The sequence below is a fragment of the Botrytis porri genome, assembly GCF_014898465.1.
Source record: "Botrytis porri strain MUCL 3234 chromosome Unknown BPOR_002, whole genome shotgun sequence".
Taxonomy (NCBI): Eukaryota; Fungi; Ascomycota; class Leotiomycetes; order Helotiales; family Sclerotiniaceae; genus Botrytis; species Botrytis porri.
Window position 1 is genome coordinate 3,267,887 of NW_024066076.1, and position 11,940 is coordinate 3,279,826.

The window sequence follows — 11,940 nt, forward strand, 5'->3', positions numbered from 1 at the left end:
GAACACAACACACACAATACTCACATAATATGAAAACCTCGTCGCACATCTCTGAAGCTTTTGAAACTGCCTACCAATTACGACCAAAGTTTTGAGCGGGAAATCGCCCTATTAATCAAATAGTATTTCGGGAACATATATCTTGACGAAGGACCACTCAAAAGACATTAACCTCATTTATCAATTCCCATCTTTCTCCTCATATTCTCACTCATTCCCCCCCGTTGTTCCTCTTTATCCACTATCGAAGAAAAAGAAAACCCACCGCACCGCTGCTGCCGCGTAATCCTTACCATTCGAAAAGGGTTTGAATCACTCGAGTCACTCCATCTCAAACATAGCAATCCTCGTTCACGCTGTCGCATCAAGCCAAATAGCGCACAATTCTTAATCCCCGCACACTCAAAAGTGCACAATTCGGTCCAAGAATCCACAATTAAACTTTCATGGGGTTTTCTAATATCCTTGAGTGTGAAGAATAAAATAGGGTGCTGAGAGAAGAATCATATACAAGTCTCCACTTTGGCAGATCCTCCCTATTCGATTTTTGATTATTATACAAAGAGAAAAGGGAGAACGTCTCACCAAATGACGTTGAGTAAGTGAACCACTTCTATTCACACTCATTTTACCTTACAACTCCGTATCTTCTTCAAATCTTTATTATTTCACTACAAAACTTGTCGAGGTTTGCACTGGAAGAAGTCAAAGAACAGCTAGAAGCGCAAGGTATTACGGAAGTGCTTGCACTAGAAGATCTCAAGATGAGCTCTAGTCCAAAGAAGAGGTCGAGATCCGTCTCCCGCTTGCACCGCATTTCTGCATATTTTCCAAATATTTTTGTCGAGACAGACTCTAAATCTACTAAAGAAAAGATTCCACCGATACCCAAAAGTGTCGACATTCCTATTCGACAACCATCATCTCCCGAACCATCCGCAGATATCCCACCCGTTCCTACGCTTCCTGTCATGCCCGCCGGTGATCCGCCAGCACCATCAACTCAACCAGCACCACCAACTCAACCAGCACCACCAACTCAACCAGCACCACCAACTCAACCAGCACCACCAACTCAACAAGCACCAAATAAATTACAGAAGGAACAACCTCATAAAAATTCGTGGCCACTCAATCCCTCTCCATCGCCAGATGCAACAGAACCGCCTGCCAATCAACTCACAGAACGAAGAGGTAGACACGGTTCTACTTCGAATTTCAATTCCCTTGCACCTCCATCTCCATTTTCCGCGGTCAGTGGTAATGGAAATCGATCAGTATCGTCCCCCATATCCAGTCGACCAACTTCATACACTTCAGATGGTGAGAATAATGCGAAAGCAACAAAACGGAGGAGTTTTTTCCCGGTAAAAACGAAGTCGAGACATTCATCGTCAAACTCCGGCTCGGATGGTAGATCATCTGCCTGGGTCATTGCAGGGGATCAAAAGATTGATTACAACATTTCGCTTGTAACCAATGGAGAGAAGGTAATGATACTATTGGCGGACCCTCTGATAAAATTATAGCTAACATATCATAGGTACCAGAATTATGGGAAGAATATTGCGATACATTTGTACATGTTTTTCCAGAACCTTTTAGCCATGGCCCATCGTTCAAAGTTCCCTCCCTGGTCCTGTCATCATCGAGACCCCTCCACGACATGATAACCAGCAGCATTGCCAAGCGGAGGTCAACAAGTTTGGATTCGGCCGGAAGGCAAAGTCCTGATGCTTCAACACAAACCGGTACACCTCCAGAAACTCCTGTTGATGGACCATCTGGATCGGAAGCGTCATCGGATTATATGAACCCATACCCTGAAGATAGTGGAGGAATCCATCTTTACTTTCCAACAGAATTATCTACTGATGATCCTACTAAATTTTCTCCCGACGATATACAAAATCTTATTAATGTTCGAAATTTCTTTGCGTTTATGACAGGTCAACCACTTGTTGCCACCAAAAGTTGTCCTACGACATTTTATATATTCTTGGCCATATCTTCGATGTTACAGAAGTTCGAGTTTAGCAATTATGACGGATCAACTTATGGCGAGGCAGCAGCAGCTAGCTTTGCCTTTTTCCTGGATGAATTTCGTTTAGCCGATGTTCGACAAAGTCGAGAGAAGACTATTGAGGCACTTATACTAGGAGAGCGCATGAGATCCACAGAATTATATCACGAGGCATTTGTACACGCAGCTGGAAAATGGAATTCGATCAAAGATCTCAAATCGAGTCTTTTCAAGGAAATTTCAAACAACACTCGGGATCGATTGGAACGAGCATCTTTGGAACTTTCTCAAAGACAACAACGTGCTGAGGAACGTTTAGCCGATTTTGAGTACCCTGCTTTGTTTTCTGGTGCAGCATCATCAAAGACTAGCGCAGAATCTAAAATTGCTAGATTCCAGAATTGGAGGACGAACTATTTAAGTATGAAGAGGCATGTACTATCCTACTACAAGATAGTCCATGGTCAATGGCCACCAAAGCAAAGGACCAAGAATCAATTTGTTGAAGGTGGCTTGAATCGACAAGTACTCAAACAGCTTTATTCTGATATGTGTGACCTTTACGACTTTATGGCTGATCGAGATGCTATTACGACTCGATCCATGGACTCGGAAGATCAAGATGTGGCTCATGCTAATCCTATACATTTAGCAGCAAGAAAAATCTTGGCCGAATTTGATAGATCTTCCCCGCCAGTTTTACCACCTATTCCATTCGATGTACCTAAAATTCCAACTATGGCATCTATTGAACCTGGTTATCCTCTTCTATCACCTAAGGATCAACACAAGGCATCAACCAGAAAACTCAAGGAATACGAGCTACTTCTTATCTTAGCCAAGAGTCAAAACCTCGATGCTGATAAGAAAACTCCATTTATGGAGATGCACAAGTCATTTGAGGAGAAAGAATCGAAGGGTAAGAATGTTCAAGAATTGGCCGATCAAAGATATGGACATTGGTTGTTCCTTTACGCAGTCATTCAATCACTTCCTATGCTTGTTGTAGATGTGGACAATTTACGATACACGGAAGGAGTAGATTATTTCTTATGTCAGCCACCCTTGGGTAATCTACCCTGGTTGGAAGATGCGTCGGGAGTAAAAATGGCATGGTATGGAGTTCAAGGTGGTCAAGGAGTGGTCAGTTTGCCTAGTGACGTTGTCAATTATGGCACAGAAGGTGTTTACCGCAGATCACATTGTTGGACAGTTGCTCAGAAATGGATCAACAATGCTGAAGCGAATGAGATCTCACAACCTTTCTCGCCAGATGATCAAGAAGAAGGAACAATGTCACCACTTGCGCCACCTCCTGGATTTGGTGGAAGCTTCAGTCGACCGGATAGTCGGGGTCGTGATAATTCTTCTCGAAGATCAAGTGTTGCAAGTAATGGTATGCTTGGAGTTGATAATCGTAGCAACAGTCGACAATCTCAGCGAAACAGTGTCATGTTGGGTTTGGAAATGTTGCCAATTCCAGGTAATATGGAACCTGGTCTCAGATCAGACTCGCCAGGTGGACGCGAATCACCCGTGAGTGCTATAGGAAGAAGAGGTGCATCACCTTATAGCCGCAACAGTGTGATCAGTCGAAATAGTGTTGTTAGTCTTCATGCGGATGGTCGGCCGGTATCTTCAGCTGGGAAAAAAGAATCGACTTTCGATGATATTCTTGGTACGTCTGGTTTAGGACAAAAAGAAAAGGGAAAGAAGAAATGATGCAAAGGGATCGAAGTATTTTTTTTATGTTTACATGAGGGATGGAGTTTGAAAAATTATTACCGAACTATACGTATACAAGTGCGTTTGCGAGGATATGGATATTAATATAAGATACCAAAAAACTTTGAATGTCTGTGCGATATGCGGTATTGCGGAAAGCGAGCATATCTTGAGGGAGCATTATTTGGGCGTTCTTGAACTTTTTTTTCCTTTTAGGGGATAAATATGTAGGGAGAGAGATGCGGAGGAAGTAGGAAATTGGGGAGGGGAGGTTGCTTTCCTTCTCTTAATCTACTTTTCGATGGGGTAGTTGTGGGGTCATGGATGAGTAATTTATGGTTGAGGGATGGGGGTGAGGGAATTGTGTGCATGAATTTCATAATGTTCCAGGGAAATAAAAATAAGAAGAAGAAGTTGTAGATTGGTAGTGAGTAGTGAGGTAGTAATGAAGATACATATATATATATATATATATATGTATATTGAAGAAACATTCAAGATGTTCCGTTCAATTGATGGATGAATTAGTAGTGAAATTTGAGTAATTGAAAGTTGAGAATGCATGGCTTTGGTGGTGCTGGGTTGGAAAGAGGTGGTATTAGGTGAGTGAGATGAGGTGAATGAGTGAGGTGAATGGATTGAGGTGAATTGGTGAGTTGTGAATGAGGTGAGTGAATAAAAAGGGAGCCAGGGGGGAAGCTGGGAGCTATCAGGGGGAGGAGGGGGAGAGAGCTGAAAACTTGGATCTAGGGAGGGAGCTGAAGAGGGAGCCGGGGAAAGGAATAGAAGAGGGAAAGGGAGCTCAAAAGGGAGAGCTTGAAAAGAAAGCCAAAATAAAGAGAAAGAGCTCAGAGAGGGAGCTGGAAGTAAATAAGGGATAGGGATAGGGATCTGGGAGAAGGAGTAGGAATGAGGAGAGTGGATAGAGAGGAAGCTGGAGGAAGAATTGGGGGTAGAGAGAGGGAAGTGGGAGCTGAGAAAGGGAAGTGGAGAGGGAGCTAGAGGGGGGGTGGGAGTAGAGAGTTGAGAGGGGTAGAGGGTGAATAAGAAGAGTCATTGATAAGGGAGCTGTGAGAGGGAGTTGGTGAGAGAGCTAAAAAGGGAGCTGGAAATGTGAATGAAAAGAGGGAGTTGGAATGAGGAAAGAAATCTAAGAATAGGAATGAGGAACGGGAACTGGGAGAGGGCATTGGAAGTTGGAAAAGAGTCAGAGAGGGAGCTAGGAGAGGGTATTAGATTTGAGAGAGGGAGTGGGAGTGGAAGAAATTGGATAAGGGGGAGGGAGCTCAAAGAGGGAGCTAGAGAGGGAGAGTGATTAAATAAAGGAGAGGGAAATAGAGAAGAAAAAGGAGAGGTAAAAGGAGGGGAGGGAGGGAGAGGGGGGAAAGGGTGGAAATAGTGAATAAATTAAGTGAATAAAGAGAGTGAATAGGGAGGGTCAATAAACAGAGTAAATAAGGAGTTGGGAGAGAGAAAGAGAAAAATAGAGGTAATTGTGGAATGAGAGTTGAAAGTAGGAATTGGTATTACAATTGGGGGTCGAGATTTGACAAGAAGAGATTGAGATTGGAAGGGAGAGAAGGGAGATGAAGGAGAGAGTGATTAATTGTAGTAAATGAGGTTGAGAATGAAAGAGAAAGAAAAATAATAAAGAGGGTAATAAATTAGAACAGGAGTAGAACTATTAATGGAGAGTTGGGAGATTAAAATTTTGAGATTGGATGGAGAAGGTGATTAAGAGTGAATGAAAAGAATGAAAAGAAAGGAAATTTCTGATAATTGGGTTGAAAGCTGGAGACTGGAGGCTGTAGGTTGAGACGGGGCAGAAGGAGAGGATGTAAAGAGTAAATGATAGAGGTGAGTGGGGAGTGAATAATAGAAGTGAAAAGGAGGGTCATGAGGAAGGCGGTACTAGAATTGGAATTGGAATTGGAATTGGAATCAGACTTGAAGACAGAGTAGTGATTGAAGATAAAATAGTAATCAAAATAGGAGTAGAAGTGAATAGGGAAATAAACGGATAAATGAATGAGTGCTGAGTTTCGGAGAGGGCTCTAAATTGGGATTCCGAGGAGGAAATGTAGATAGAATTTGAAAGGAAGATTGAAAAGAGATGCTAGAGTTGAAATATGAATTTGAATACGAATGAAAATATAAATAGAAATGAGATAGGAGTAGAAGCTGATATGGAGTTGAATGAATACATAAATGATAGTACTTACAGGTAGCTTTAAAAAAGAATTTCAAAGTGAAATTTAGAATAATCTATTAGATTAGAAAGAGATGTGATTGTGAATTCTATAGTATAGCTTAGTGTTAAAATACGCGAATGCTAGTATTCTGAATGGCTTTTATGTTATTGGGAATAAGAATAGAGTTTATTACTCGTTTAATACGCTTTTTATTTTTTTCCAAGAGGGGATTTAGAAGAGGATGATTAGAGAGAGAGTTTTTGAAAGTTTAATTGGATATTAGGATGGTGAGGAGGGTAATGAGGGAGAGGGCGAATGAGGAGAGTGAATAAGAAGGGTGAATGCGAGAAATGAATGCGAAGTGAATGCGAGAAGTGAATGATTTTAAATAAATGTGCTTTGAGATGTGGAATATAAGCAAATATATTGAATGACATAGATAAATTAGCAGCATGAGAGTATTATAGTATGTATAGTAAACGGGGATGTTATCATGTGAGTAGAGGGGGTAGGAAGACCAAGAAGATTGATAGATTAGTGAGGAGAGAGGTTAGTCAAAGGAGTGATGGAAATCGAAGTCAGAAAAATGAGTAAATAATGAAAGATTAAAGGTTACAAAATGATTTGTAAAGAAGTATGAAAAGATCAAAGGTAGTGAGAATGTTAGAAAGATAGGAGACGAAAAGTTACTATATTGAAATATTGAAAAGTTGAAGAGGGAAGTACAATTATGTCTGTCCATAGCTATAACTATATGAGATTTGGCTCTGTTTTTGATTTATAATAATAAAGTAAGAACAAGAGAGATCTAAAAGAAGGTCTCTTCTAGATAACTGAAGAGTAGTCGTAGGAGATGAGAAGTGATATCATATCAAAATCTTGACGGATCCTTTGAAGTTTTCAGATCTCGTATTCTCGTATAAGAGTAGGGTGACGGATAAGATGTATGATACTCTATAACAGGGATGAAAGGAGAAGGGATGTCAACTATATAGGATGTGAATTCCTAGGACATCTGTATAACCACGCTAGAAACGCGTGACTGTATGAGCAAAGGGTGAATAAATGGTCTCAAGTCATTCATAGCCTACCATGAAGGGGCTAGTCCTGTAGCAAAGTCTATTTGAGGGATTGCTTCTTTTTGTAATTAGCTAGCTCCTTAGATTAGATACACGTTGACAACTAGAACCTACATCGTAGTTTATGCGTCATTTGTACTCTTCTTAAACCAAAAGTGGCGTTTCGAAAGAAATTGCATGTGTTTCTTTATTGAATCAAATGATTGAGCATGCGTTATTATGTACTGAGATGTATGGTAATGCGATTTGATTTGATGCCTGCTGGCGGTAGAGAGGATTGTTTCCTGTTCCCCATGTCTAGGTAGTAGAGGGGAGAGTAGAAAAGAGAATTAAGAAGGGAAAGTAAATAAAGAATTTTAGTTCTTTGATTGAATAAATTCAGTTTCATAGACAGTCTGTATAGTAAGTAGTACATGTTAAAATGGATATACCAGTAGAAAGACGAAATAGACCTTATTCAAAGTGGAGATATTATAAATTAAGTGTTCTTGAAAGTAATTTTGAATAGATTGTACCCAGTTGTATCCGATTGCCGTTCATAAATTGAAAGATCAACGATGTCGATCAATCTGATTAACGTCATGTTATGTCTTAAGGTGAAAGAAAAAATGATAACACTACCACAGTCTGTAAGACTTTCATGTTCTCGTATATGTTTTCACAGAATCAGGATATCTCATCTTGCCCAGAAGTTCGATAGGTGTGGCACGAGAAATTGAATAAAGTATATAAAGGTTCATTGGAGTAAACGATCCTGATGGAAGAAAAGCATTTGAGAAGCAACATCCTCTTCAATTTGAAGGAAGTTTTGAGAAAGAGGAGAGGCGAACTATTAAATGTATATCTATTGATAGTCACAGAGAGTAGTTGATATATGGAGCCAAAGGAGGGGACCCGAAGCTTCCGGAGATATGAGGGGCGAGTTGCGTCTACGAAGTAGGTAAGGATCAAAGTTTCAGGGCGGAAATCTGAACACGTGTAGCCGTGATGGACGGCCATATAAATGGGAACTGAGCGGGTACTTTGACCACTTAATAAGTCTATTTTGGTGGCGTAGTGAAGGGTTAGGAGGGTGGATGTGGTGGGTAGAATTTATGGGGAGAATGAATGGATCGAGTTAATGTACAGAGTGAATTGGTTCAGTGAATAAGGATAGTGAATTGATAGAATGAATAAGGGGTGTGAGTTTGTAGAATGAAAAGAAAGGAATCTATATTACTGGAAGGGGGCGAAGTTTAAACTCTACTTTCTGCGGCGTTTTCCTTGAAAAGAACCGGCTTACACGCAAAAGAAGATTGACGACAAAATTCAAGGAAATACCAACTTGTAGGACTCTGCCGTCTTTTTTCTCTCTCGACCACCCGCCTTCACGCCAATCATGTCGAAAATCGATTATATGAATTTAATTAAATCCAAATCCACGTGATCTCACTCTTTTGCTATGTTCCTAACCCGGTGAATTGTCACTCAACCGTCTTCCATTGCCTCCCCCAAGCTTTTACAAAGGAATTTTTTCCAGCCAGCTGAGCAAATTTAATCTTGATTCACTTCACATTTTACAATTATTCCCCGCAAGGTGTGTGAAGCAATGTTACTGTAGCAGTAGCTGTGGAGATCTTATTGGATGAAGAATTGTTGTCACTCGTCATGATGGGGCTGAGATTATATGTATGGGGTGGTGAGTGGATTGGTAAGTCGTAAGATTTGACGTGCTGTCTTGGCATGAATGGAGCAGGCCGCGGCGGGTTGCCGGTTAATCATATTCTTAAGCGAGGAGCAGGGGGTGAATTTTCTACTGTACAAGAAGATGAGAGCTAAACTAACCGTGCCAATTATATGGGGGCTGGATATTTTGCGTGGTTCGAAAAGGTTTAAGCTTCTTCTTGTGCAGGATCTTGTGGTTTGCGGGCTTTGCGGCCAATTTGGGTTGAATTAGATGGGACTGAATTGGTAGGGGTCAAGGTGGGTTTCAATATTAGGTTGCATCCGGTCGTGAAGTGTTTTGCGGGGTAGGTAGTAGCAAAAGATTCTACGAGGATAAGACGAGGCTGAAATGTTTGGAGAGGGAACAACCAGGGTTATCATTGGAGTTCACGTAAAATCATTAATTCCAGTTGTCAATTTCGTTGAAACATCGAAAATGCTCATATTTGGTTGACGATACGATTCGTAATATTGGGAACTGTTATATCTCCCAGAGAAAGGTACGCTGTGATGAAAATCGAGATAAATAGGCATGAGGTTTTTGGTAGAGATAGGATTCAGCCTGTCGTCTTTATTACATGGATATCTATAGGATAAGAATGCCATCTACGTAAGTGGAAAATTGTTGAGCTCTTTTTACTTTATACGAGTTGCATGAAAATGCTTGAGCTTTTGATGAGTAAGAAAGGAGTCTTTTGAGCGGTCAGCGGAGCTAAGTACTGGTGACAGAAACAACCAGGACGGACTAGCGGATACTACTGCAGGAGCGGGGGCGGGCTCGGATGGAGTGTGCGCATCCGTTAACTAATCGGTGAATATCAGAGTGACACGACCTGGTTTAAAATCTGAATGATTGGATGGGGGGATATTAGACCGTGATTGACCCATTTTGGGAATGAAGAATTGGCATTCAGACCCCTTTATCCAAGAACCGATGTCTAGCACTACGCTAATGCACCACATTTTAGGTTCAGCTTTTGAACATTAAGCCTCAAATTTGATCAGATCCTTGTGGAAATCACGGTTGTCAGTGAAGATGATACGGATATCAGGAAACAAATCAATGGAAATACAACGGTACTCTTAATTAAATTGAGATTGAGAGTTGTGTGACTTCTTTTCGTTGAGTGCGCACTTGCGGCATGGAGTAATCTTATCAAGTTTATCCGAGTTGTCTTTTCTGCATAATATAGAGAGGATCTCCAGGTCATCAACACCATTGATAATTGAAATTTATTTGTTCCAAATTTAGCTCTGAATTCCATGCATTATCTGTCCCTACTGGGAGCCATAAAATTGCGGGGATTACACGGTGCTTTCAACGTGGTGGAGATGGAAAACGGGAATATTTGTCGCTACGAACTTTATCCAAGTTAGTAACAGTAGATCGACTGTTTGGGACACATGAGGTCTCCATGGTAGACTCTTTCAACAAGTGACTGAGTTGGTTAAATGAAGAGTTGGGATTTTTCATCTTCGCCGATCATCATAAAGGAAAGTTATTCAAGCGAAATCGGCAGGTTGAATGCAATCTAGACTCTGTCAGTGCTAGAAGGATAATTTTAGAACAACTAGGACACAATGTAATTTAGTTGTGGTGTGGTACCTGTCAATTACCAAGTGCTGCTACTTGATAGATCATGCGAGTTCTTTGCTTTTTTTCTCCACGTATTATGTAGGCCATCTCGATCTCCTTCGCCTGGATCTTTGGCTCTTTAGGTGGCGAGTAATCCGAATCTGTATTAGAACTTCATGTTGAATTCAAGACTAGTCTAGAACATTAGAACGGGGATCACGTTCAATAGTGTTATGGATCATTATTATGTAGATCTTTTGCCTCTTACACGTCAACAATGCAGTGTGAATGCCCTCATCTGGAACAATTATGCTTCTCGGCATTTCTTGGTGATCCTTCGTTACTACAGAGATGGAAAGCAATAGCGAATCATGAGACGCAGACACATATTCTCCAATGTTTTCACTGAAGTCAGTCAGTCAGAACAGGAAATAACAAGGAATTTGAATATACAACACGAATGTGAATATTGAGAACAGCCATCGAAGACAACCATTCAGATGTGATTCTTCCCATGAAACGGCTATGATCTGCATTCAAGGCGTCGCTGAAAGATCCAGATGCCACTTCCCTCATATGAGAAGTTGGTAGTGCCAGTCTAGATCCACTCACTCGCTTCTCATTCAAGAATGTCAAAGAATCCACCTACGTGGATGGCTTTTTTATCTCAAGAACTTCGTGCAGCTGGGATTTCCTGTTAGTGTAGTGACTCTAAAGTGGTATATCGCACCTTTCGAGAAGTCTATAAAGAGCAGACGAATTCACATCTCAAACAACATCAACCACATCATCAATCACTTCAACAAGCCCTTCAACAAACAACATTTACCAGCTCTCTCAAGCTTTCAAACTTCCAATACTTCAAAATGCACGCCTCATTCTCCGCCGTCGTCACAACCCTCCTCGCTGTCAGCGTTGCTGCTCTCCCAAACGTAAGTCCCTGACACCTCATCTCCTCTGATCTATCAAACTAACATTCAATCTCAGAACAGTGGCGGTAGCCCATCTCACACCTGGGGCAGCACTTCCCCAACCGGCGCTCCCACCTGTTCCGGCTCCAAATACACCTGTGCATCCAACGGACTTCTCACCCTCCTCACCTGCACCAACATCTTGAACAATGTTGGCATTACCATTCCAATCTCCCTTAAGAACCGTGCTCTCGAGGAACGAGGAATTGAAGCCCGTACCGGCAAAGAAGATGGAGATTACTGCTGCAATTCCGTTGGCTTGCTCTCTCTCAGCTGTCTCAATGTTGCAAATGGTCTTACCATCTTCTTGCCAATCTCTCTATAAGTAATACGATTAGGCTTTGATGGACGTAGGAGATGATGATGGTACAGATATGAGAGGGGGGGTTGGAAGAGGACTTGTTTTCTGAGAATTGGTGGGGAGGTGACGTGGTTTTCGAAGCAGTTGTTCTTGTTTCTGTTCGCGTACACGATAATGAATTTGAGGTGATGAGAGGTTGATGCGATTTTGCATAACATTCATTTAAATGCAAATCTATTATGATGTATCTTTTGGCTGTGCAATGTGATATTGTCTTCAAGTCTCTTGTAAAAAGCCTGTTTTAAGTGCCGGAACATTTGAAACTAATTCGAAGAAATTGAGCCAAGGATCTGGCTGTGAAAGGTACTC

The 11,940-nt window shown here is 41.3% G+C and overlaps 3 protein-coding genes across 3 annotated transcripts; all 3 read left to right on the forward strand.

Annotated features, from left to right (window-relative positions):
• Window positions 1–764: 764 nt before the first annotated feature.
• Window positions 765–3,745, forward strand: EAF01_001972 (uncharacterized protein; the record flags this gene model as incomplete). The annotated part of the gene is made up of 2 exons (XM_038910222.1): window positions 765–1,490; window positions 1,544–3,745. The coding sequence occupies 2 exons, from the start codon at window positions 765–767 to the stop codon at window positions 3,743–3,745; spliced, it is 2,928 nt and encodes a 975-aa protein (XP_038775034.1).
• Window positions 3,746–4,306: 561 nt separating this feature from the next.
• On the forward strand, window positions 4,307–4,629 carry EAF01_001973 (uncharacterized protein; the record flags this gene model as incomplete). The annotated part of the gene is made up of 2 exons (XM_038910223.1): window positions 4,307–4,350; window positions 4,440–4,629. 2 exons carry the CDS (start codon window positions 4,307–4,309, stop codon window positions 4,627–4,629), a joined length of 234 nt encoding a protein of 77 aa, XP_038775035.1.
• A 6,536-nt stretch (window positions 4,630–11,165) lies between these two features.
• Window positions 11,166–11,595, forward strand: EAF01_001974 (uncharacterized protein; the record flags this gene model as incomplete). The annotated part of the gene is made up of 2 exons (XM_038910224.1): window positions 11,166–11,231; window positions 11,287–11,595. 2 exons carry the CDS (start codon window positions 11,166–11,168, stop codon window positions 11,593–11,595), a joined length of 375 nt encoding a protein of 124 aa, XP_038775036.1.
• Window positions 11,596–11,940: the final 345 nt, after the last annotated feature.